The sequence below is a fragment of the Metopolophium dirhodum genome, chromosome 9 (assembly GCF_019925205.1).
Source record: "Metopolophium dirhodum isolate CAU chromosome 9, ASM1992520v1, whole genome shotgun sequence".
Taxonomy (NCBI): domain Eukaryota; kingdom Metazoa; phylum Arthropoda; class Insecta; order Hemiptera; family Aphididae; genus Metopolophium; species Metopolophium dirhodum.
This window is the reverse complement of record NC_083568.1, coordinates 21342762-21368863: the sequence shown is the minus strand read 5'-3', so window position 1 is coordinate 21368863 and position 26102 is coordinate 21342762. Positions and strand designations below refer to the sequence as shown.

At 29.0% G+C, this 26102-nt stretch overlaps 2 protein-coding genes and 1 long non-coding RNA gene across 5 annotated transcripts in view; 2 read left to right on the top strand and 1 right to left on the bottom strand.

The window, feature by feature from the left end:
* Nucleotides 1–43: 43 nt before the first annotated feature.
* On the bottom strand, nucleotides 44–3326 carry LOC132953088 (protein-S-isoprenylcysteine O-methyltransferase). Its single transcript, XM_061025642.1, has 5 exons — nucleotides 2861–3326; nucleotides 2689–2780; nucleotides 1561–1730; nucleotides 626–843; nucleotides 44–558 (listed from the first exon to the last, which is right to left on the bottom strand). The coding sequence occupies exons 1-5, from the start codon at nucleotides 3062–3064 to the stop codon at nucleotides 367–369; spliced, it is 876 nt and encodes a 291-aa protein (XP_060881625.1). The 5' UTR covers nucleotides 3065–3326; the 3' UTR covers nucleotides 44–366.
* A 131-nt stretch (nucleotides 3327–3457) lies between these two features.
* LOC132953089 (cysteine-rich DPF motif domain-containing protein 1) lies at nucleotides 3458–7323 on the top strand. 3 transcript variants are annotated; one of them, XM_061025643.1, is made up of 4 exons: nucleotides 3485–3621; nucleotides 3684–4456; nucleotides 4959–5107; nucleotides 5827–7323. In XM_061025643.1, exons 2-4 carry the CDS (start codon nucleotides 4406–4408, stop codon nucleotides 6158–6160), a joined length of 534 nt encoding a protein of 177 aa, XP_060881626.1. In that variant the 5' UTR covers nucleotides 3485–3621; nucleotides 3684–4405; the 3' UTR covers nucleotides 6161–7323. The 3 variants fall into 3 exon arrangements, with proteins under 3 accessions (XP_060881628.1, XP_060881627.1, XP_060881626.1); XM_061025645.1 differs by lacking the exon at nucleotides 3684–4456 and having other exon boundaries at nucleotides 3458–3595; XM_061025644.1 differs by lacking the exon at nucleotides 3684–4456 and having other exon boundaries at nucleotides 3484–3621.
* A 15421-nt stretch (nucleotides 7324–22744) lies between these two features.
* Nucleotides 22745–26102, top strand: part of LOC132952943 (uncharacterized) — a 119158-nt gene continuing 115800 nt past the window's right edge. Inside the window, exons 1-2 of the long non-coding RNA XR_009665538.1 lie at nucleotides 22745–22796; nucleotides 24588–24671. This is a non-coding gene — a long non-coding RNA (uncharacterized LOC132952943). The remainder of the gene's footprint in view (nucleotides 22797–24587; nucleotides 24672–26102) is intronic.

Here is a 26102-nt window from a genome sequence, read left to right as displayed (position 1 = left end):
CCTGTTCCTACTTAAATCTTACTTTATGTGAATGAAAATCAAATTATAAAATAAGATTAAGCCTTTATTATTATTATGATTATTATTAATATCAAAATACATGTTATAAAAAAATATATATATATATAAGTATAAATATAAGTGCTATTTTTTAATCGCTTATTTTACACAAAAAGTAATTTAACAATAAATTTTTGTATTACTTTGTATTTTTATACTTTAAATATATTATATACATATTTGTATGCACTTGGTTAATTTATCATGTGCGAAACAAAATTGAAACAACTTAACAATATGGTTGCCTAAAATGTTTTTACTGTTTATTTCCAATCTGATAATATGAGTTGGATAAACATTTGTTTCTTATTGTTTGTCACGTGTCACCACAAATCCCCTGATAAACGGTAAGCCGATTCCGACTTTTTCCTGATATAAAATGTAGTCTTCTCCAAAAAAATTCAAGAGCGTGATTTCCTCGTAGTAGATTCGATCCTTGAAGAATTTCCAGCTGGCCAGTGCATACGCCACCACGCACACAGGATTGATCATGACAATCTAAATAAGTAATAAAACCGTATATTATGTGTGTTATTAACTATGATATTAATTTTGTACACATTACCTGTGTGCCTATGGACCAGTAAAACCATCCAACATAACTAGGATGCCTGAACCACGAGTACACTCCGTGTGTGACCAGTGTATGAGTCTGCGCTTTTTCTTGCTGCACTAAATGTGTGAAGTTATCTCTAGCTGTCCATATGGCACCTTTTCTCAAAGCCTCGCCAAAAGCACATAGCAGAAGACCGAAGTAACTGATTTCATGAATAGTTTTCATATCTGAGAAAGAGAAGAATATAATTATAGTGCATCGATTTGTGGTATAGTTATGAGTATTATAATTCAATTTGGTTTTTGCATTGTGTATAAAACATCCTATAGCCAAAGTGGTTGGATGTTGTAAACTATAATTTACCCTGAACTTTTAAATTTTGTTGTCGATAATAATTTTAAATAATATTACTACAAAAGATACATAGCTAAAATAAAATTATTAAAGAATTTCCTTACTCTTAAATATATTAAGAGTACGTTACACCGACATTTGTTGTCTCCGTCTTACAAGTGCGTAACATAGCACGCTCATTGTACGCTCAGCAGATCACGTTTAACTCCGTTAGCTTAAAAACTAGAGTGAATTGACCTCTTATAAAATTTAAAGGTAAGATTATTATCTAGGCAATATCATGGATTTTATATTATATTTTAATTTTGAAGCGAGTTATAAGTATTTTATGATATACAAACAATTCACAATTTTAAAATACTCATAACTCGCTTTAAAATTAAAATATAATAAAAAGCCAATGAGATTGCCAGATAATAATATTGCCTTTAAATTTTATAAGAGGTCAAGTCGATTCACTCTAATTTTTAAGCTAACAGAGTTAAACGTGTTTTCCTGAATCTTCAAGTTGCTATGTTATGCACTTGTAAAATGGAAACAACAAATGTAAATTATGTAGAGAATCTAATGTATTTTTAAGGCTTCATTACCACGTAAGAAGTAATGCCACAATAAATATTCGAGCCAACTAGTTGCAGCAGCTACACCGTATGCGATACTGTGATCCAACATGAACGATGAGGACGTTAGAGTCTTAGGATTACACACAGCTATGCTGAGGAACTCTGAGTAATGAAATATGGCCATCACACATATGTACCTGTATGTAAAACAAATTAAATAAACTTGGTTATTCTTTATTAAATGAAGCATCAAATAGTTTTAACTATTTATTATACATATCTAAACCCTGATTATTAATTAGATAATAAGAGTTTTCATTATAAAATAGTTGGCATGTAATGATATTCAAAACATTTGTAGTCTTGTAGAAACCGAATAGTATGATAGGTAAAAAAACCACATCTGTTATTAAATTCATGTCAAACCATCAAGAATTTCTTCCTTGAAAATGTTGCTCTGCCTGAGTCTGTATGTAACTACCACACATTGATACATCAACTTTTTCTTCTTGAAAATATTGTATTTTTCTGTTTTAAACTGGCTTATATTTATGATATTTCAATTTAATGTATTATGACTTTATGAGTATGTAACTTAAATTACAATGCAATTTCAAAATGCTCATATATCAGAAAAATTCAATTTTGCAAATAATATTCTTAATTTTAATAGTTAATCAATGCATTTTAATTTTAAAGCTAACAATACAATATTGGTTATACTGAATGCAAATTTTCTATGTCGTGTATTTATAGAATATACAACATATGGGGGTAGTTTTCTTTTAACTATATGTGCAACATTTGATACACAGACTTAACTTTCAGAGAGTGCATTTTAATTATTATACACGAAATTAGTGTCAAATCGAATTAATTTCAAGATAAGTAAACAGTAATATTTTGAATTAATGTAATCCCTTATAATGTTCCTCAAAAGTTTAATTTCATTATTTTTGTCTTAGTGTCAATTGACAAACAATAACTAATTACGTCTCAGAAAATTCCCTAGCTATTTGAAAAGTGATGTGGAAGTGTATGCTTTTTAAAACTAAGTACAATATATTATTATAAATACAATATTGTTGTATTTTGTTACAAATTGATAATTAATAGGTAGATACATTAAGATGTTTAAAGATAGACATTTATTACCATCCAAAAGGCTTCCAGGAGGCCGGTGCTTGGATCGAGATCAGCAATCCTGCAGCCATGGCCAAACCCAAGAACAAGGCCTGGGCACATACCTGCGAGATTTGTAGACGACATGTTAAAATAGGTACACTTAACTACACACTGTGGCCCATATGGCGATCACAATACTCACTTTATACGTGGTTCCTCGGTTGACGACGCGTACTAGGACGTTGGCGATAGCTGCGTAGACGATAAACAAGTGCAACGGGTTCACAACTGCAGGGTCGACATAGGTGTCCAGCATGTCGCTATTCCGAAGCAGCAACCACACGAAAAAGATGGACAAGCCCAACAGAAAACCGTAAACACTTACGATACCATTTTTCGAAATCATTTTCCAAATATATATGTGGTCAATAGGTGGTGGCGAGTCTAAGGGGCTCTACGGCCTTACGCGTTTCATTTTATGTTTTTACTATACATTTAGTCACGACTCACGAATGGGGTAGTCTGGTTGTATGCAGTCGGTGCTCAGAAACATTATTTCTTTATCTACGCTCAGTGGTAGGTGAACATCATAAATAATATCATGATAAATATTGAGTATATCCGTCTTGGTTTTCGAGGTTTTCGTAGTCGTAGTATTTGCGTAGTATTCGCGTTTTCGGAACCGTTTTAGGCATGTCGTTATTTACATCACGATTATAGATAAGATTATAGGCCTTATCTATTTTAAGTTTTTAAACATCGGTCACAGAATTCTGTGTTCAATATTTCATGCATGATTCAATGTTTACAATTTACATTGAGGCCATTGAGATTTGAATTTTGAAGTGGACGCCCGGCCAATACGGACTGCTGCAGAAGAGCTGTCTTCCAATTCAACCATCACAGATTGACAGATTTTTGGACTTCATGATATTATGTATATTTCAATGTTTCTACCACAATGTAATTAATGATGTCTATGATTTCTATGAACATAAAAATTAATAATTATCTTAACATCACAGAAAGTCAACATCAAAAAAATCACAGAAGTATAGATTACAGAATACCGGTACTACGGTTCCTGTTGAATCACTACTGACCACACACTGCATAGGCACAGAATTTATTAATAACCTACTTTGCAAGTTCATATATCTTGATATTTCGTTATTAGGATGTCAGCGCACCATTTGTTTTCTCTTTCTGACATATGCGCAACATACCAAATTTATATTTAGTAGAACCAACCCTGTGTTGTTCCTTATAATATTAGAGTTCAATTCACCCATCACCAAACTTTAACCTAAGAACATTACCTGTGCCCCTAAGTTGGTTTTTTATGATATTTTAATTTTTATACAATTCACAAACATTTTTAAACTGTAATAATTAACACTCTCATATTTATTAACTTACATACAAAATAAAATATTATGGGATATCCAACGTAGAGACAAGGGTAATGCTCTTAACTTAAATTTTGTTAATAGGTGAATTCGCTCTAATATTAAAATAAGTAACACAGGGTTGGCAAGTTTGCTATAATGCATGGGGGCAGACAGAGAAAACAAATAGTCCGCTGACAACCTCTTAATACAATTTTATACTTTACCAGTGGACTGTGGCTCAAATTAATAAATCATGTCAAGGATTGAAAAACATTACTTAAGTTGTCCATTTTTGTGTCATTTGTGGTATTTTTATTTTTTAATAATATGAAATCAACAAGTTGAAAAACATTGCAATGATTAATAAAATACTAATAATTGGGGTTTCAAACTGTTCAATTTGTCATGTATGTAATAATATTTATGACTATAGCAAAATATTTTATAATTATTGTCTTTGAATTATGCATCCAACACGCATATTATAGATTTTAAATCGGGTATTAATCAGATTTTCTATGATACACAAATATCATGAACTAAGATATAACCACAGAATATATGAAATTTCATATATTCTGTGATATAACTAACTATCATAGTTCATGACAAATATACAATTCTAGCTAACATAGAATTATTTACATTGGTAGGTAATTACATTGTTGAATTACAGTCAGGGTGCAGTTTCAATGAAAAAACTGGGGGTGCTGACTGCTGAAGCACCTTTAGTTTTTTTTGATATTATCTTATGGTTATTGATATCCGCAAAATTAGTATTAAAATTTACATTGGTAATAAGGCACACCCAAGCCCCCCAAATAGCATCTATGAATTATGATAACAATAAAGAAAAATTGTATTATTGTTGATGAGTGAATAAGATAATTAGTTATAATTTATTTCTAGAAATTCAATATGTCTGTCAAACAAGAGCATCCTTTAATGATAAAACCAGAAACAAAAATAAACATTAAGAAAAGTAAAAATGATGAAGATTCTGAAAGGACTGAAACTCCAGATAATAAAGCTGAAGAAACAAAGATAGTTAACACTGAGTAAATATTATATATTAAAAATACTTTTTTTTAACTATGCCATGGTACACCTGAGTAAATTTGTGTAAATTATATAATAATTTGTTGTCAAGATTATTACTAATCAACAGAGCTCATAAGTTCATGCATTTGTATATCAATCTTGCTAAGTTGTATTTAATGCTAGATGACATAGAAATCCATTTCAAGGTACCATGGTTAAGTATGTGAAGTTATATTTTGCATATTTAGAGGTTTTTCAGCCTATTTTTCATAGTTATGTGTTTTATCTATTTTATTGGGCATATTTGTGTATTTTTGGCCAACATTTGATGATAATTTATATTATTGCATTGTATAAAATATATGGGAATTTTCACGGCGTAAAATTATTAAACAATAGAAATTAAACGCTAAAAGTCAGTATTTTGTGCCCGAATTAAGCAATAGTTAGTGAAAACATGTTATATGAAATAGTCTTAACTTCTTGATCTTCTAATTCAGTCGTTGTTGTGATGTGTGCGTGTGTTTGTTTAGTTCAACAAATTAAACATTTTAATATTTAAACAAATAAAACATAACTTTAAAAAATATGAATGAAAATCAAATTACTTATGATTTTTTCTTTGGTTAATCTGCATCTTTTTAGCGCATTGTTTTTATTACACTACTAATATATTTTTGTATGATGTATAAATAAGTTACCTCATTTTAAATATATTTTTAACTTTTTTTTATAGAACAGAACCAGTTGTTGAAGAGAGGCCTATTTTTGTGTGCAAAAACTGTAATCTGACTGAACGATATGATTGTTTTAACGACCACGTATCATTTAATCGTAAGGTGGGAACAAAAGTTGATTACTATTTAGCGAGAGATCCATTTTCTCCACGCAGCAAAAGACAATTTTTAATTTTAGGATCGGTATGTTCTATGTGTGATAAAGACGTTTGCATTAAACCTGAATGCAGTATATTTTATTCAAAGTTTTTTTGCTCTATATGTGCAAGAAAATATATTTCAAATTTTCCTACTAGTATTCAAGAAAAAATCAAAACTACGAAAAGAATTTAGAAAACTCAACAATTATAGATCATTATTAATTTATACATTTTTTAAAATGGTTTAATTTTTGTATTGTTTATCTTTATTATAAACTTGAACATGTATAAAGAAGATATGTATCAACTATGTTTAAACTGCAATCTTTTATACAATAATATTGTGAATTATTCTTATTTTTTTTTTTTTATAATGACAGTTTATTTTTAATTGAATTTGTAACTTTGTAAGATATCACAAAAGATCTCATAAAGTAGAATAAATATATTATCAATGTCTATTATTTTTTTCCAATTTGGTTTTTTAGTAATTATAAGAAGAAGAAAATATAAATAATTTTATTTTGCTGTTCTGTTAATATGACACTTGCAGCAAAATTGTGGATCTAAATATCTAATATATTGCCTTTCCAGAAATATGTACTTAATCCAACCTGCTACCTATATTCACCTAATGGTCACTCTAATATAACACCTAGCTTCAAATATTATTGCAATAGTTGGTCCGTGTGGGTGTCTCAATCATTATGTACACTCATATAAATATGTAAATTGTACATTTCATTAACAAATTGAGTTTTTGAGATTTAGATAACTGTTTCAATATTGATGGTATCATCTTGAAATATTCAAGGTTCAATGCAGTATGCCTTAATATCGTGCATGACACTATATATAATAGTAATTCTCTAGTATTATCTAATATTAAGTAGGTATAGAATAGACTATATTATAATATTATACTGGGGGACCGGTCCAATGTGTGATCTACTGATAAATGGCTGGTCCAATGTTTTGGGAGCAACAAAATTTAACATTAACGTCTTCAAATGTATATGGAGGTTATGTAAGTGGAATCGAATACATCATGTTTATATACACTTATAAAGACCTATGTCTCCGTTTCATAATGATTTGAAAAGCCGTTTAATTGATACTGTTTTTAAAATACAAAATTAGTTTTTTTTTATTTATTATTTTGGTTCATTTTTTGGTAGGTATAGGTTCCTTAGTATAAGAATTAGTAAAAAATGTGTGATCAATTGATTTAGTTTACAAATAAGTCTTTGTTGATTCCTGAAAGATACTGGAATGTCCTAATTGGGGCAATAGTTTGTTCTACCTATTTATGTAAATCGTCTTGCCACCCGTAACTCCTAAGTCATAATTTCTACCTCTAACCAATTTTATATTAAAATTATATATTTTTATAATATTATATTATATAAGGTACATTATTTTTATAAGCTTTATTTAAAATAATTAATAAATAAGGTATTAATATTATAGATTTGAATAATGTATTGTACAATGTTTAAATATTATGATAGGTACCTCATCGTACCTACTATTTATACTGGTCCTGCATAACAGCTTCGGAATATAAGCTAATTGTTATATAATATATTATTGTGAATAACACCGTTGGAAGAATGTTAAAAATATTATGGTATGATTTACATAACAACCGCCGGGGCAATGCCCCTGTAGAAGGCCGCTAATCAATTGCCGGAAATCATTAGTTTTTGATTGAAAACGACGGGGAAGTCTGAATTTGGCGGTCAGCCTTATTTTAAAGTTATACATGTAGATAATTGAAATTTTTGGTATTTTCTGTATACAATATACCTGGCGTAGTTACTCGCACGGACAATTGAAATCAAAAACATCCCTCGACTTGTTAAGTAAAACCACCGTGGGTGGGTGTCATAATTATTATTGCATCATCATTTCAAAACTGTTGATTTACCTAGGTTAAAAAAAAATTTTAATTTGTTATACTTAAGCTCGGTAAACTTTAAGCGTTGTGCGGGTGCGTATATAACACCGAAAACCGTGAACTTCGTAAGGCTATACTATACAACCTAACGATTTCCGGCAATTAATTTTAGTTCTTAACTGGACCAACACATAGGTTTCCGAAAAAAAAATTGAAAAATTTGGGCGAGCGCTAAACTAGATTATAACACTAAATTTAAAAAATATTTTAGCGGTTTTAAGAAATTGTCTTCAAATTATCACATTTAATTATTTTATATAGTGATATTATTGGTAGGTTAAGTTTCTATTTTATGATAGATCAATTATAGATAGCCAATAGGTTACCTAAATTACATTTTTTAATTTAAAACCCGGTAGTCGAGTTTTGGACAAGTCCCAAGTACCTACCTACCTACATAGCGGTTACTTATAAAAATGCATATTGTAATTTAATTAGGTACCAAAAAAATATAACTTCTCAAACACTGTGTCTAGAGGAACTGGCCGGATAATGCATTCGAATAATAGAATGTCTATAAACTTGCGGACCAGTTTTGGCATGCGAACTACAACTGAAATAGAAAACCAGAATAGGTACATTGCTGATCACAAAGATTTCTGTAAAAGTGCATACGGTTTATCAACAGACCGTATAGGTACTGAGTATAATATATAAGTTCTATGGATTTATCATAGTAAATAATATATTTTATAATAATATCTATGGCAATCGTCAAATGTCGACATTCGTCGGCGACGGTTAATAACTCTAATAATTTCAGTGAACAAAAAAATAATAAGCCATCAATATATAAACGGACAGTTCGTTAAGCCGCGTATATTATTATAATGTAAGTTTTGACACAAACACGCACATTTCGTTATGATCAGGTTATTTTCATAAAATATTTCAATACTTTCAAGTTTCAGTTCGGAGCGAGATGAAGATGGATGAAGAGTCGATGTTTACGCGTAAGTTTGTTTTCATATTATTACTATTTTATATTTACTTTAAGACATTTACTCAAATGTCTATTGCCACGGACAATCTGTTAACTGGGTGACGTAGAAGCGTTTATAAGTTTAATCCTAAAAGCGCAATGTATAAGGTACGCGACACCGAACAGTCCAAAGGCCGTCTTCGTTTCACCACGCCAAGTTAAATACGTACCTTTTTGCATAAACCATAGGTTGCCTTAGGTTTGCGCGAAGTTTTGAAAAAAAATATATAATGTTATCAATCTTTATATTTTATATACATAAATACATTATACGCCTCAATGTATTTTATTAGCATACTTACACCTTTTTTAGCGTGGTTTTTACCCTAGATGGCTAGATATAGGTATTAAATGTCCTGCAATTATATTATATTTTACTCTAATTATTATTTGTCATTATAATATAATATAACAATACACTTTAAATTAAATTAGTTGTTATCAAGACACACAGTCTTAAAACAAACTCTTTTCTGGACGTTTTCAAAACGGATTATGCTTAAAAAAATTGCACAGTTGTCGTAGCAGTCGGTTACTAGATCAACCCGTGTGACATAAAATAGGAATTATTCTTGTTTTTTTAAATAATTTTTTCGAAAAATATAATATGTAATATATATATTGCTCATACAATTAAGAATTTATAGTTAATAGAAGTACTTCATGGATATTTTTTTATTGAAATCGTGTAGATAATTTAATTAAACAATCGGGTACCCGCATCACTAGTATCAATTTTATTATATTACGTGTAAAATCACCAGCACTAGGTGAGATTGCATTTTAAAAATTAAAAACATAAAATAATGTTGTAGTAGAAGCTGGAAATTAGTTTATTCTAATTTATAATCCAATAATTAATGTAATCGGGAATGTAACTATTAAATTCATTATTGAATGATTATTCAGAGATCACATTGGGATAAATTCCAAACGCATAAATTTTGATTAAATTAAGAATAATTAAAAAACATTTTGTGAAAGGAACAAGATTACTGATAATATTTAAGTCTTAATTATTATTAACAAATAAATAGAAATAATAGATATTTTAATAGCTTTTTACTATTAACATTCAGTGTACCTAGAATGTGTTACCACGAATGTGTTACCTATTATGTCCCTAAAAGTTCAACAGTTATTATTATATTTATTTATTTTTTACATATAGGTAGGTACATTACTAGACTCTAATTAAAATAACATTTATTTTTATTTTTTCGAACACATAATGTTTCAAAAATTATTAACTAATATATAATTTATTGGTATAGTATTAAAAAATGTATGAAATAAAACAAACACACCTACTATAATTATTATTAATAATAATATATCCATGTAAAAATTATTAAAATACAAAACGAACAAACGAAAAATGATTCTGAGTAAAGACATTGTTAACGTATAAATAATATTGAGATTAAAGTAATTTATTTTACTTTTAGGCATTAGTACCCACAATAGTAAGTTAAAGTAATTTTTGCCTAGAAAATTACATTTGAAAGTGTCTTCGTGTATATAAATTATAAAAATATACTCTAAAAGTTTCATACATCCGCGAATACCTATACTATTTTTAAATTACAACAAAATAACTAAAATCGTTATTCTTGGTTTTAATATATTACATAGTCCAAATTTTAACTTATAATATCTGTAAAAAGTAACTGTGTTTAAAATAGATTTTTTGGATTTTTTGGTTACAATATGAACCAGGGGCGGACTGGGCCGGCGGGATACAGGGAACTTTCCCGGTGGGCCGCTACTCAAAAATGATTTGTTATTGCTATATATTTATAATTATTATTAATATAGAAGATCGGTATAAATCGGTAGAAAATCGGTATAAATATATGAATTATAAATATTTTTTATTTTCATACCATGACGCGTGTGTGAAAAATTGTTTATATTAAGTGTTTAAGATGTTAGATTTCGGTTCAGCTGATTGTCCACCCCCTCACTCTGCAGCATCAATGCATCAGAAATTATTATTTATATTTAGGCCGCGGATTAAAATGTAAACTGCATTTTCTGAATTTTCTAAAACATTGCTTTCCAAGCAAAGAATTCGTTTCATTATTATCAACGAATTTAAAAATGAAATTAGAACATTTATATTTCTTTCAAAAAAAAAAAATTAAATACAATTAAATAAAGGTAATTTTTTTTACTTATATTTCTATTTTATTACTTATCTACCTATTATGTTCGATACTATAGTCTATAACTTCAGTCTTCAGTTATAGAAAACAACACATGCCAATATGGAATATCACATTCTTTAATTTAAATTCTGGTAGTCGAGTATTGGACAAGTACCTACGTAACTTATAATTCGTATCGTAATTTAATTACTAAAGAAATATAATTTCCCCAACAATGTCTAGGGCCACCGGCAGGAGAATGCATTACAGAATGTTTATAAACTTGTGGTTAAAATATGGTTAAAATTGGCATGCGACCAACAACTGGGTGCTTGTTCTGGAAATATTAAATGATCTAATAAGGTTCATCTCATTATTTGAATTAAATTAATTTTTAAGCGATTGTTGTGTTAATCAATTTTTTAATTTATTTCATTCAACACACTCGTCTCAGTTTTCTAGTACCTCCAGATAGGTTTCACTGGAAGTGTCGATGTTTATGCGTAAGTTTGTTATTTTGGGGCTTACATTTACTTTTTAGACTTGAATTAAATATTTATTGTCACGGATAATCTGTTAAATCGGTGACGTAGCATATACGTTTACTACTACCTACCAAAGGCGTAATGTATAATAATAATAAATTATTCGCCAGTCCGAACAATCCAAACGCTGTCTTACTCGTAGTCGAGTTCTAGTTGATAACTGACTTGTGAATAAATGTAATTTTTGTTAGGTATAAAAATAAAAATTATAAATCCTTGAATACAACATTTAAAAATACAAACTCTGTGTAATAAAAATTAATATTAGGTATTTATTGGTAGGTTTATATAATATCTGTAACGCATATGTCGATAGAATATTGTAGAACATTTTACTGCATAAGATGCGTGTTATTTCAGAAATGGTATTCGTCAGTGAAAATTTTCAAACTGGGAATAATATATCATAAACAGATTGAAATGTGTGAACGTTCGAAGCCTAAGTTTCGTAGCAGATTTTGATTCCGTCACGGGGTATTTCTTATTTCTCAGTAGGTTTCTTTTTATTATTGTTAATTGAACAGGGGATGTATTGCCTGAAATTTTTCAATATTTGTATTGTAATTATACTGGTATAGCACTATTCGGGCTAACAATAAAGTCGTGTTCAAAATTAGAAAATTGGTCAGGTATGATATTTTTTTAAGTAATTCTTTCTAGTAGGGAATTTGCTCAATGATATTTAAATATTTTCACCGATAATCAAGTACGATGACTTGTAGGTAACTAGAGACTGAGTGAATAGGAATTAGGAAGTGTGTGATATGTGCGAAGATAAGGAAATGGGTCAACAGGATTTCAGAATGTTTGGTGTATGAAAGGGAAAGATGAAAAATAAATGTAAGGTTAGGGTTATCTACCTGGAGTGAGAGTAGCAGATATGAGAATAATAAGTTAGGTGTTAAGGTACAAAAGAGGATAGAATAAGAAATTAATTAATTAAGGGTAGTGTAGGGTAGTGTAGCTGTGAGAGACAGGGGAAGAAAAAGTGTAAAGGTAGAATAGTTATGTCAACAATGCCGAATACGTAGGGAATGGATCTTGAAATGCAAAGGACACTTGAATCTTTGGCTGAAACTGCCGTTATCAGTTGATATAGGTTTACAACCTTGACTTATAGGATAGAGTAAAAAGATCTGATGCTGGTTGGGATGTCAGCGCACTATTTGTTTTCCATCTTTGACCCATGCGAAGCATACCAAATGTACGATTAAGAAAACACTAAAATAATTGTGCGTGGGTCAGAGAGAGAAATAAATGGTGCGCTAAAAATCTGACATCCTCTTAAGTGTTATCAAGTTGACGAAGCAGTTGATTGTTGACAATTTGACATTTATCATTAACTGTGGTAGGGTACAGTGAGACGCATATTGGTAACGGTGTTATAATAATAGGGATCTCCTCAAAAAAATACGTACTAATAGTTCAAACAAATCATAAAAGCCAACTGTAATAAATATTAATTTATGAAAAAGTATATTAAAAAGCATTATTATTATAAATGAAACTAAACTATGAACTATGGACCGTAACATAATATATGTATTTCTATATTTTTAGCTCCATAATTTCTGTTAAAATATTAGGTAAATGTACCGTAAAAGTGCTAAATTTGAGCTATTACTTATAATATTATATTCATAACAAATTATCATAGAAGGTTAGGTACTATTATTCCACATACCTATTATAGTTTAATTTAACTACAAAATTCTAGTAGAGTCTGAGAAAATGTGGTTCCACGACTCTGATCATACAAACTTAAAACTTTAAATACTAAACTACGGGTCTGAAATTTAGTTTATATAGTTCTAAATAATCCAAAACATATATTGCTTCAAAACATCAAAATAAAGTGTCTTGTATTGTAGTAGGTAGGTAAATATAAAAAAAAAACTAAAAAAAATCATACTTGAAATCTATGTATAATATATTACTGCCAAAAATTACACACACGTGTTTACCAACCAACCGTATCCTCCCCTACAAATAAAAAAAACAAAACAGCTAATGGCCATAGTTGCCAGGCTTAATGATAAATAAAGAAAAAAAAAATTAATTTAAGTTCAATATAATACAAAATGTTCAATTGTACATTTCACACCACATATTTTGTTAATTCACACAGTCTCTCTTCAATTTCAAATTTTTCTTCAAATTATCCCAAATTATCCCAAATTATCCCAAATTATCTACAAAATATAAATGTTTAGTAAATTGGAAGACTTGATTAAGTATTTAATCATTTATCTAAAAGAGATGTGCCGGGTCGCCACATTACTATATCGAGGGGCCATGGTGCAAGCGTCGTCCATAAATATCATAACAAATATTATATTAGATGTACAAACTTAATATTTCACTAACAGTAAATATTATAAAAAAATATTACGAAATGTACTATACTGTCTATACTCATATTATATTATGATAGGAAATGCCTCAGTAGGTTGAGGGACCGTAGTTTAAGTGCCGTCCACCAATAAAGTACCAGAAAAAAAACGATTAATTCAAATATTGAAGGTACTTATATCATATACTTTTATCAAAGTATGATTGTGTTAGTCACAGTCTTGTGTAAATGACATTGTCTTATGTTTTCCCAATCTTACTATACAAAATACTGAAAATTAATGAAATCACTAATATTAATACAATAGAGAGACTGTGCATTGATTCACAAATTTGTCTTAAATTTACTTTTTACATAGAGAATATGAAGGTGGGCTGGGATTTTAATATCAGAGTATGGGGGACAAGGCTGGAATTTCATATTATGAATTGAAATATTTGTAGACCCTGGACGACCAAAAGGACCATCCTCCATAACATGTTTCAATAAGTCCAAAATAAAATTAATCGAATACGTTATAATGCTCGACATTATCCTGGTATTTTTAAAAAAACATGAAGAATGAAAAAAAAATCATTATAGATTTTGCTTTAAAAAAACCTTTCATGTGCATAATATTATGTTGTCTCCAAGTGTGTCAACGATCAAAGGATCAACTTGATAATCAAACACTTAAGTTCAGCAACCTGCAACTCAGGATATTTTTATTCAAAGTGTCCTAATAAGTCATAAGAAGGTTAGTTAGGTAAACCTATGGTTAGTTGAAGCTATGGTGATGATAGACGACTATCATCACTGGTCGTGAGCTTTGCGATGATCTTTTCCTAATAACTATCAAGGTATTCGATATTGTAAACATAACAATGAAAGAAAATATTTAAATATTATTAATTTGGTTAGGTTATGATAGGGCAGGAATTAGACGTTAACTAATTATCATAGTTTTTAACACGGTCTTAAAGACTGTCAGCTAGAGTTGTACCAGTATAGTTATTAAAAACTTAAATACAGCCAATATTAATCAATGATTTTTTTACCACAACAAATTATAAAATGTATTTTAAAATATAACAAAATATTATTTTATTAGGATTTTGTAAGGTTTTCAATACTCATGAGTTTTTGTAAATATTAAATATATAAAATCAATAGTTTTACTTTAAAATATGGTTTTGTGTTTTAATATCCTATTGTCAAAGAATTCTCAAGGTTTCCTTCCCACATTTTTTTACACTGTACTAAATCTAATTTTTTTCCGCACAAATTTACAAAGACTAAAAACAGATATTATCTGACTATGTTGTTATTTACATTTCGACTTTATAGTTTGTAATTTAATATTGACTGTAGACCCAGCCAAACACAATATTATTTTAATTTAAACATTATTTTATGTCCTTCATAAATTACAATCACATAGTAGAGTCCATGCAGGACCTTTTTCTCATTTAATTTATTTGCATCCTTTATAAATTACATTCATTTTTATACATTTTCTAATACATATAGTACGGTGATACACCTCTGATCATAATAACTGTTCGCATTATTATAATGTAAACAACACCTAGTTTTTGAATTGTAGTTAATATGTATTGCAGTATTTAGCTTCCAGCGTATTCTTTTGTTTAGTGTTATTTCACCCAGATTTCTCAAACAATTTTTTTTACACTTTTTACACAAACATTTTTCAAGATTAACTGGCTATACCTGGGAGTACGCTGAGTACCTGTGTACATAATATATAATTTGAAAAGAGACTGGCTAGGTTCTCTCACGTTCCTCATTCAATTTATTTTTTTATATATTTAACTTTTTTGATTCTTTTTTAGTAATGCTACTAGTTGAATATTTTGTATTGACTTGGAAATTGATAACTTGGTGCCCTATGAATAGTCATTCTTTAATGAACTAAATATTTCGAATAGTTTTTTCTGTTTAAGATTCTTGGCATTTTAGTTTGTACTTAGTAATGTGTATTCTTACAATAAAATTTTTTCCACATTTTTTTTTGGTTTTCTAAAATACATTTGTCTGCGTGTGCCAACACATCGCTTCAATTTTTTTCGAAATTTTTTTATTTGTACTTTGTAAAGTGTATTGCAACAGTAAAATATTTTCCACATTTTTTTTGTTTTTCTAAAAAGTATTTGCCTGCGGGCGCCAACAACTCCCTTCAAATTTTTTTTATGATTTTAACCCTAACTGAATTTTTTAATCATTGATAATCTGATACCCTCTGTATTTTCATTCTTTTGTGAGCTTATCATTTTGAATAGTTTTTCTGTTTAAGATTCTGGTTATTTTAGTTTGTACTTTGTGATGTGTATTCCTAAATTAGATTTTTTTTCTAAATTTTTTTTGTTTTTCTAAAAAGCATTTGCTTGCGGGCGCCAACACCCTCCTTCAAATTTTTTTAAGTAATGTAACTCTAGTTTAGTTTTTTGTATTGACTTGAATATTCATACCTTGGTGCCATACGAATAATCCTTCTTTAATGAACTAAATATTTTGAATAGTTTTTTCTGATTAAGATTCTTGGCATTTTAGTTTGTACTTAGTAATGTGTATTCTTACAGTAAAATTTTTTCTAAATTTTTTTTTGGTTTTCTAAAAAGCATTTGCCTGCGGGCGCCAACACCCTCCTTCAAATTTTTTTTAGGTAATGTAACTCTACTTTAGTTTTTTGTATTGACTTGAATATTGATAAGCTGTTGCTCATTTATTAATGCTTCTTTAAAGAAATAAATATTTTGAATAGTTTTTTCTGTTTAAGACTCTGGGCATTTTAGTTTGTACTTTGTGATGTAGATCGTGAAGATAGATTTTTTTCTAAATTTTTTTTTGTTTATCTAAAAAGCATTTGCCTGCGGGCGCCAACACCCTCCTTCAAATTTTTTTTTAGTAATGTAACTCTAGTCAATTTTTTTGTATTGACTTGAATATTTATAACCTGTTGCCCTATTAATAATGCTTCTTTAAAGAAATACATTTTTTTTAGTAGTTTTGTCTGTTTAAGATTCTGGGCATTTTAGTTTGTACTTTGTGATGTGTATTCCTAAATTAGATTTTTTTCTAAATTTTTTTTTTTTTCTAAAATCATTTGCCTGCGGGCGCCAACACCCCCCTTCAAATTTTTTTTAGGTAATGTAACTCTAGTTTAGTTTTTTGTATTGACTTGAATATTGATAACCTGTTGCCCTATTAATAATGCTTCTTTCAAGAAATAAGTATTTTAATAGTTTTTTCTGTTTAAGATTCTTGGCATTTTAGTTTGTACTTTGTAATGTGTATTATTACAATAAAATTTTTTCCACATTTTTTTTTGGATTTCTAAAAAGCATTTGCCTGCGGGTGCCAACACATCGCTTCAATTTTTTTCGAAATTTTTTTATTTGTACTTTGTAATTTGTATTCCTACAGTAAAATATTTTCCACATTTTTTTATGTTTTCTAAAATGTATTTGCCCGCGGGCGCCAACACCCTCCTTCAATTTTTTTTTTAGGAATGTAACTTTTTTTGAATTTTTTGTATAGACTTGAACATTGATAACTTGGTGCCCTATGAATAATCCTTCTTTAATAAACCACCTATAAGTTTGAATAATTTTATCTGTCTAAGATTCTGGGTATTTAAGTTTGAACTCTTTAATCTGTGTTCCTACTATTTAATTTTTTCTACATTTCTTTATGTTTTCTGAAATGCATTTGCCTGCCGGTGACAGCACCTCCCTTCAAATTTTTTTTATGATCTTAACCCTAACCGAATTTTTTAAACATTGATAACCTGATACCCTCTGTATTATCATTCTTTTGTAAGCTTATCATTTTGAATAGTTTTTCTGTTTAAGATTCTTGGGTTTTTTAGTTTGTATTTTATTATGTTTACTAGCTCTCCGAGCGTCGCTGGGGGAGACCCCCAAACCCCCCGGGGTTGGCGAAGAGTTTTAACCGATGTCGGAAGCTGCAGTGGTCTTTTGATCTGGTCGACGGTCTGGAGCCGGTTGGTGTGTGATAAGGAGGTCTGGTGATAAGGATAGGACCACTGCGGTTCGACGTGGTAGCCGGGGTTATGCCGCTGGAAATTCGAAATTCCGTAAAAAATCATATAGCCGCCGCGATTTTTTTAATGTCTAGCAGGTCAGTCACCTCGAATGACGTTCGCCGTAGTAATAAGGGTAGGCTATCCGACTTCGTTGGATAGCGGACAATGTGCGACGGCTGGTGTCTAGCATTTTTTTGGTGTCTAGCAGGTCAGTCACCTCAGCCAAAAAAAATTTGTTGTTCGAACAACCAAAAAAAATTCAAAATATTTCGGGCGTCGATGCAAATCATATAGCCGCGGTCTTTTTAAGGTGTCTAGCAGGTCAGTCACCTCAGTGTTCCGGGTAGGCAATCCGACTTCCTCGGATAGCGGACAATGTGCGATGGCCGGGTCACGCCGTCATGTAAGCAGTGCCGCAACAATTGGGGGTGCTAGGGGTGCAAAGAACCCCCGGGCCCCCGTTAAATCATAACAATGGACCCCAGGGCCAGTGGCCGAACTATTTGGAACTTTTTATTATTTTAATGTGTTTTACAAAGTGGTATCTTACTATCTTATTATTTTATCAAAAAATATAAACTAATGAATTTGGGCCCCCACACGAGTTTTCTCAGTGGGGCCCAGTATTTCATATGTATATGAAAATTAAAAAAAAAAATGAATACATTAGAATCATAATTATTATTATTTAATATTTATTATAATATAAAACAAAGTCCTAACTATAATTATAACAAAATAATAAAAATAATAATTTCGAATGGCCGGGGGCTGAATTATACCTCCAATGTCATATTCTCGAATTTCCTAATTTTTCTATGTTGTGACGGCTGATGATTTATTACATTTAAATTGGGACAAGAAAAAAAATAAATGGTTTTAAGGGCCGCATGCTACTTTGCTCCTCAGTCCTCACCTATCTGTGTACAATCAATACAATGTGCAATGTGTTCAATGCTCTTAACCTACCTGTAAGCACTGTATATTATATTAACTACATAATATAACGTATAAATAGCTAAAAACAACAAGCAATATGTATTTAATGACCTATTGGTACATGACCATAGTCGCAACTATTCTTAAAAATTCTGGGGGGCTACAGCACACCTAACAAAACTATTAATTTAAAATAACCTATAAACGCCTTATATCTAAATAAATAAGGAATATTTTTTGGAGGGGTCTGAATCGTAGTTGGGGGGTGGGGGCTATAGCCCCCCTCTCCCCTCCCCTGTAGTTTTGCCTCTATACATGGGCCCTATATATTTGGTCGCACACCCACCAATATGTACCAAGTATTGCGGCACTGGTCCCAATTATTAGAAGCTAATAATATAGGTACTTAATATTTATTGTAATATAATATAATATTAAACTCATTATACTCAGTTATTACGATTAAGTAGAAATAATATTTTTCAAATAATATTACAGTGTCTTTGTCGAACAGTCAGCTGTACGAAGTTTCCGCTGTGCCACAAGGCGGGTCGACGCCGGTCGCTGAACATGGGAAGTCCTCAAGTCCACCCAGCATCGTATTGATGAATCAACCATACATCTTACATCTTACATCTAACATCTTACATCTTACATCGATCATTGCAATCTTATAATTATTCACCTGAATGCATGTAATCCTGAATGTACAGTTAATTTATTACTACCCATCTACAAAGTCAACACTGTATTAATAAAAGTATTTATTGTTAAAATAAAATTGATTTCTATATTATTTGTAGGTACTTAAAAATCATTTGGGTATAAAGGAAACATATTTTAATCATACAAAATTAGATAAACTAAAAGACAAAAATAATAAGTAAATACGTCGTGTTAAAAATAGTTTTTAATTAATATAGGTAGGACAGGTACCTATTATGTAGGTAGGTACTTATCCAAACCTCGTTTATCAGGAATTAAATAAAAAGGGAGGTCAATTGAAAAAAGGTGGGTAAGTGGATGTCGCTCTGCTGTACAGTAGGTTACAAGTGGGTCACTGTAATGGATGGTGTTAATTTTGAATTCAATGATATAATATTATAATACCATTGTATAAGAAAAACGATTCTGAGCGAAAACGGTCCGTCAGCCTATGATATTACCAAGTATATTTGATGATATTATAGTGAATAAAGTAATTTATATATAACCTATTTACGTGGAACCTTGTTTTGAATTTTTAATCCTTAGCCATAAAAGTTAAACATTTTATACATTTTTAACTACAAAATAATTAATAAATTATAAAATTGATAAATGTTGTCAACATTTGAACTTTAAATGCTTATAAAAAAAAATTGTGTCTATGTATTTTTAATATTTTTCAACTTCTATTAGAACGATATATCAGCAGCCTTATATTAAATTTTCACGCTTTTTTTACCCAACAAATAAAATTTTATTGATATTTATAGAAAAAAAAACTAAAATAATTGAAAACTGTCTATGTCCGTAAACAGCTCAAAAAGAATCAAATTATTTTCAACATTTTATCATGTATAGAAAATGCTAATATAAACATTCAGTGAAATTTTCAAGTATCTACAGTCATACGTTTTTTAATTACAACAAAATAAGAAAATCGTTACATGAGAAATCGAGTGAATATCATATGTTGTAAAAATATGAATTTCAAACGTTCATAAAAATTTAATTTGACTTTCTTGTAGACATTTTTTTTTTGATATAGGTAGGTAAACTTATGGATGATCTTGTATTACAATTTTGAATCTTAGATTGAAAAAGAAAAATTTTTATGAATTCTCAACTCAAAATAATTTGATAATTTTCGTGATTTTTCCGTATTTTGTCAATATTTGAACTTTAAATGCTTATAAATAAAAACCGTGACTAAGGATTTTTAATTTTTTTCATCTGCCTTTGAAACAATAACCTAGGAACCTTCTATTAAATTTTCAAGCTTTTTTAACCAACAAATAACATTTTATTGATATTTATAGAAAAAAAAACTAAAATAAAATGGAAACTGAAAATGTCCGTAAACAGCTCAAAATAAGTCAAAATATTTGGAAAATGTTATGATGTATAGAAAATGCTAATATAAGCATTCAGTCATTTGTTTTAGAGTTGCACCAAAAACCAAAATCGATTTTCTCGAAAACGGACTTTGCGTAAAAAATTCCCGTTTTTCCTTTGTTTTTCACGTCGCTTTTGAAAACTACTGGGAAAATTTTACTTTTGACCCCCCATAGTACCAACTAGATTCACTTTCCTATCTGAAAAGTTACTGTTAAAGAAAATTCAAGCACTTTTACTGTCCTAAAAGGTGATGACAGACACAAAAAAAAATAAAAAAAACACACATCATTGTAAAATCAATACATTCATCGCTTACCTCAGAATCTAAAAAAAAAATTGGAAGTGACTCTGCTGAACAGTAGGTTACAAGTGGGTGACTGTTATGGATAGTGATAAATTTGAATTCAATGATATAATATCATAGTATACGAAAAACGATTTTAAGTGGAGACGATTTGTCAGCCTAGGATATTGTATACTATATTTATATTGATATTATTAAATATCATTAATACCGTAGCCGTTTAAGTTGAATTATTATTATTTGTTTATTATCGTATTTGTATATGATAATATATTTTAGACGTTTCAATTACCCACGAATAATATTTTTAAAATAGGCATATGTATATATTACAAGTAACAACGAATTAAGAACGATATTGCAAAAAATAATTGCCGGAAATCATTAGTTTTTAACTGAATACGTCAGGGAAGTCTGAACTTGGCGGTCAGTCTTATTTTTAAGTTATATGTATTATAACTAATTGAAATTTTTGGTATTTTCATTTGTACCCGGTGTACCACACTGCGCTTGCTCGAACAATTAAAATCAAAAACATCCCTCGACTTGTTATGTAAAACCACCATGGGTGGGTGTCAGAATTATTTTTGCATCATCAATTTTAAAACGTTGATTTACCTAGATTAAAAAAAAAATTAATTTGTAATACTTAAGCTCGGTAAACTTTAAGCGTTGTACGTGTGCGTAAAACACCGAAAATCGTGAACTTCGTAAGGCTATACCATAAAAACCAATGATTTGCAGGTAGTCGAGTTTTGGACAAGTACCTACATAGGTAACTTATAATAATTCATATTGTAAATTAATTAGGTACCAAAAAAATATAACTTCTCAAACACTTTGTCTATTGGCACTGAATGTATTAGAATGTCTATAAACTTGCGGACCAGTTTGTATAGTTAAATTTGGCATGCGAACTATAATTGAAATAGAAAACCAGAATAGGTGCACTGCAGATCACAAAGATTTCTGTAAAAGAACATACGAATTATAAATATACCGTATAGGTATACTGAGTACTTATATAATAATATATAAGTTCTTTGGATTTATCATAATAAATAATATATTTTATAATATCTATGGCATAATATATTTTATAATATCTATGGCAGTCGTCAATTGTCGAAATTCGTTGGCGACGGTTAACAATTCTAATAGTTTCAGAAATACTATTGTATTATAAATATAATATATTGTATATTTTGATTTCAGTGAACAAAAAAATAATAGGCTACAAATATAAACGGACAGTTCGTTAAACCGGATAAGTTGTAACACAAACTCGCAAATTTCGTTTAATCAGGTTATTTTCATAAAATATTTCGATACTTTCAAGTTTCAGTTCATCGGAGTGAGGTGATTAGATGAAGATGGATGAAGATAGCTGTTTCTTCGGCGATGGCGGCACTCTAGCTACGTTTCACCGGAAGAGTAGATGTTTACGAGTAAGTTTGTTTTCATATTATTACCTACTATTTTACATTAATTACTTTTTAGACTTAAATTAAATATTCATTGCCACGGACAATCTGTTAACTAGGTGACGTAGAAGCATTTATAAGTTTAATCCCAATAGCGCAATGTATAAAATACGCGAGACCGTCTTCGTTTCACCACGCCAAGTTTAATACGCACCTTTTTGCATGTTATACTATACGCCGGGTATCACCTTAGGTTTGCGCGAAGTAATTTAAAGCAATATAATTTTATTATTCTTTCTATTTTATATTTTTATATACATAAATATATTATACACCTCATATATTTTATTAGCATACTTACACCTTTTTTAGTGTAGTTTATACCCTAGATGGCTATAGATATAGGTATTAAATGTCTTGCAATTATATATTTTACTATAATTATTAATTTCATTATAATATAATATAACAATACACTCTAAATTAAATTAGTTGTTATCAAGACAGACAGTCTTAAAACAAACTCTTTTCTGGACGTTTTCAAAACGTATTATGCTTAAAAAAAATTGCACAGTTGTCGTAGCAGTCAGTTGCTAGTTCAACCCGTGTGACATAAAATAGGAATTATTCTTGTTTTTTTAAATAGTTTTTTCGAAAAATATATGTAACATGTATAGCTCATACAATTATGAATTTATAGTTAATAGAAATGCGGATGTTTATACATCATAGATATTTTTTTAGTTAATAATCGTGTAAATAATTTGATTAAACAATACGGTACTTACCTACTCATCAGTAGTATCAATTTTATTATATTACGTGTAAAATCACCAACACGAGGTGCAGACTGCGTTTAAAAAATTAAAAACATAAAATAAAATATAAAATAATGTTGTAGTAGAAGCTGTAAACTGTAGTTTATTTTAATTTATAATCCAATTAATATAACCAAGAATGTAACTTTTAAATTCATCATTGAATGATTATTCAGAGATCACTTTGGGATAAATGTAAATTAAATTAAAAATAATTAAAAAAACATTTTGTGAAAGGAACAAGATTACTGCTACTGCTAATATTTAAGTCTTAATTATTAACAAATAAATACAAATAATAGATTTTTTAATAGCTTTTTACTATTAACATTCAGTGTAAATATAGTTTCTGATCGACTTACCAATATGTAATAAACCTATATGTAATAAAATAATTATTCATATCAAATAATCCTAACAATTTAATGCAAGGATTCTCATAAATTGATCTTACTGCAGCCTTAAAACACCAAAAATACATTTGTACATCATTTACAAAATTTTAGTTCCCTATTATGGTGTAGGTATTAATACAAACAATAAACATTTTTATTTAATAATTCATAAAATACAATATGCTCTTATAAAAATATTCTTGTGCTTCTGATATCTATTCACCACCTTAATCAATAATTAAATTGATAAACGAAAATAATAATTTAAATAATACCTATATCATATTATTATAATTCAAATTCAAAATTATAAACTATTTTGGTTTATTGTCATATCAAATTTCAATGAACAAATTGGTCCTTAACACGGAACTCTTTGATATAAAAAGTTGCATTATAATATTATATCCGTGGATTCATCATATTGACGTACCTAGTATAATATCTATCATTTATTTATTTAATCTATGGCAAATCTCAAAGTCGTTGCAGAAGACACAGTCGATTAAAAATTCTAAAATTTCAATAAGCAAAGAAGATATGAGCAAAAAACTTACTGCGTTTCGTATAATTTTATTTTTCATAAATCACAATATTCTAAGTTCTGGCTGTATTCTGGAGCGTTTCCTCATGGGCGTCGCAGTTCACACACGTCACGGATTCCGCCGAAAGAGTCGATAATTAAAGTAAGTTTGTTTTTATATTCTTTTGGGGCTTAAATTTACTTTTAAGACTTAAAACAAATATTTAATGTCACGAAAAATGTGCTATCCAAGTGTTGTAGGCGCATATTTTAGTTCCGGACTAGAAATGTATAAAATACCTACGCGAGATATAAACGCCGTCGTCGTTTTTCCAGTCCCTGTTTGTAGAATAATTATAATTAATAGGTGAATACCTCTATACAGGGTACTTAATATAAATATATAAATATTTTGGTTTAATGGTCAACTGCCTATCCTGACGTGTGCGCACTTATGAATAATATACCTACTCATATACTCGTATAGGTATATAAATATACCTATATAAATAGTGTAATACTACATACACGAATGGGTTACCTATTATGTCCCTAAAAGTTCAATAGTTATTATTATATTTATTTATTTTTTAAATATAGGTAGGTACATTACAAGACTCTAATTACAATCACATTTTTTTTTAAATTTTTTTGAACACAATGTTTTAAAAATTATTAATTAATATATAATTTATTGGTATAGTACTCAATAAATTAATGAAATAAAACAAACACAACTACTATAATTATTAGTAATAATAATATACCTATCCACGTATAAATTATTAAAATACAAAACGAACAAACGAAAAACGATTCTGATCAAAGATATTGTTGACTAATAAATAATATTGAGATTAAAGTAATTTATTTTTTCGGTAGAAAATCGGTATAAACATGAATTATAAATATTTTTTTATTTTCATAGGGGGTGGACAACCCCCTCACTCTTCCGCATTAATGCATCAGAAATTATTATTTATAATATTTAAATATAAACTGCATTTTCTGAATTTTCTAAAACATTGCTTTCCAAGCAAAGAATTCGTTTTATATATTATCAACGAATTGAAAAATGAAATTAGAACATTTATATGGGATAAAGTCAATTTTATAAAAACTTATTAGAAAAAAATTAAATACAATTAAATAAAGGTAATTTTTTTTCTTATATTTCTATTTTTTTACGTACCCATTATGTTCGATACTATAACTTCAGTCTTCAGTTATAGAAAACAACACTTGCCAATATGGAATTACTGTCGAATTTTTTTATTTTAAAATATTAAATAGCATCTGATCGACTGATGTGCTATAATGAAACTCAAAATATAACGAATACACTACCTATACACTTATCTAAATTCTATTTTATATTCGTTTAAATTGGACTTTTAATTTTTCTGGCCATTTTATTAAGCTTTGTAATATAAGTGCATTAAATCGTATTTTTAAGACATTTTTCTTATTTTTAATGCATTTAAATCCACGTCCTATTTATAACTTAACGTTATTTTGTATATACCAATCGATTAGTGTACACAATAAAAAATATAATATTATTGATGGGTTAATAGGTTGATAACTATTATGT

Excerpts from the sequence above, each read along its gene's own strand:
- LOC132953088 (XM_061025642.1), bottom strand. The coding sequence starts at position 3,064 with ATGATTTCGAAAAATGGTATCGTAAGTGTTTACGGTTTTCTGTTGGGC. Across the intron at positions 844-1,560 it reads GTGGCATTACTTCTTACGTG|ATATGAAAACTATTCATGAA; the intron begins GTAATGAAGCCT and ends TCTCTTTCTCAG. Across the intron at positions 559-625 it reads ACTGGTCCATAGGCACACAG|ATTGTCATGATCAATCCTGT; the intron begins GTAATGTGTACA and ends TTACTTATTTAG.
- LOC132953089 (XM_061025643.1), top strand. The coding sequence starts at position 4,406 with ATGATTAATAAAATACTAATAATTGGGGTTTCAAACTGTTCAATTTGT. Across the intron at positions 4,457-4,958 it reads CAAACTGTTCAATTTGTCAT|AAATTCAATATGTCTGTCAA; the intron begins GTATGTAATAAT and ends ATTTATTTCTAG. Across the intron at positions 5,108-5,826 it reads ACAAAGATAGTTAACACTGA|AACAGAACCAGTTGTTGAAG; the intron begins GTAAATATTATA and ends TTTTTTTTATAG.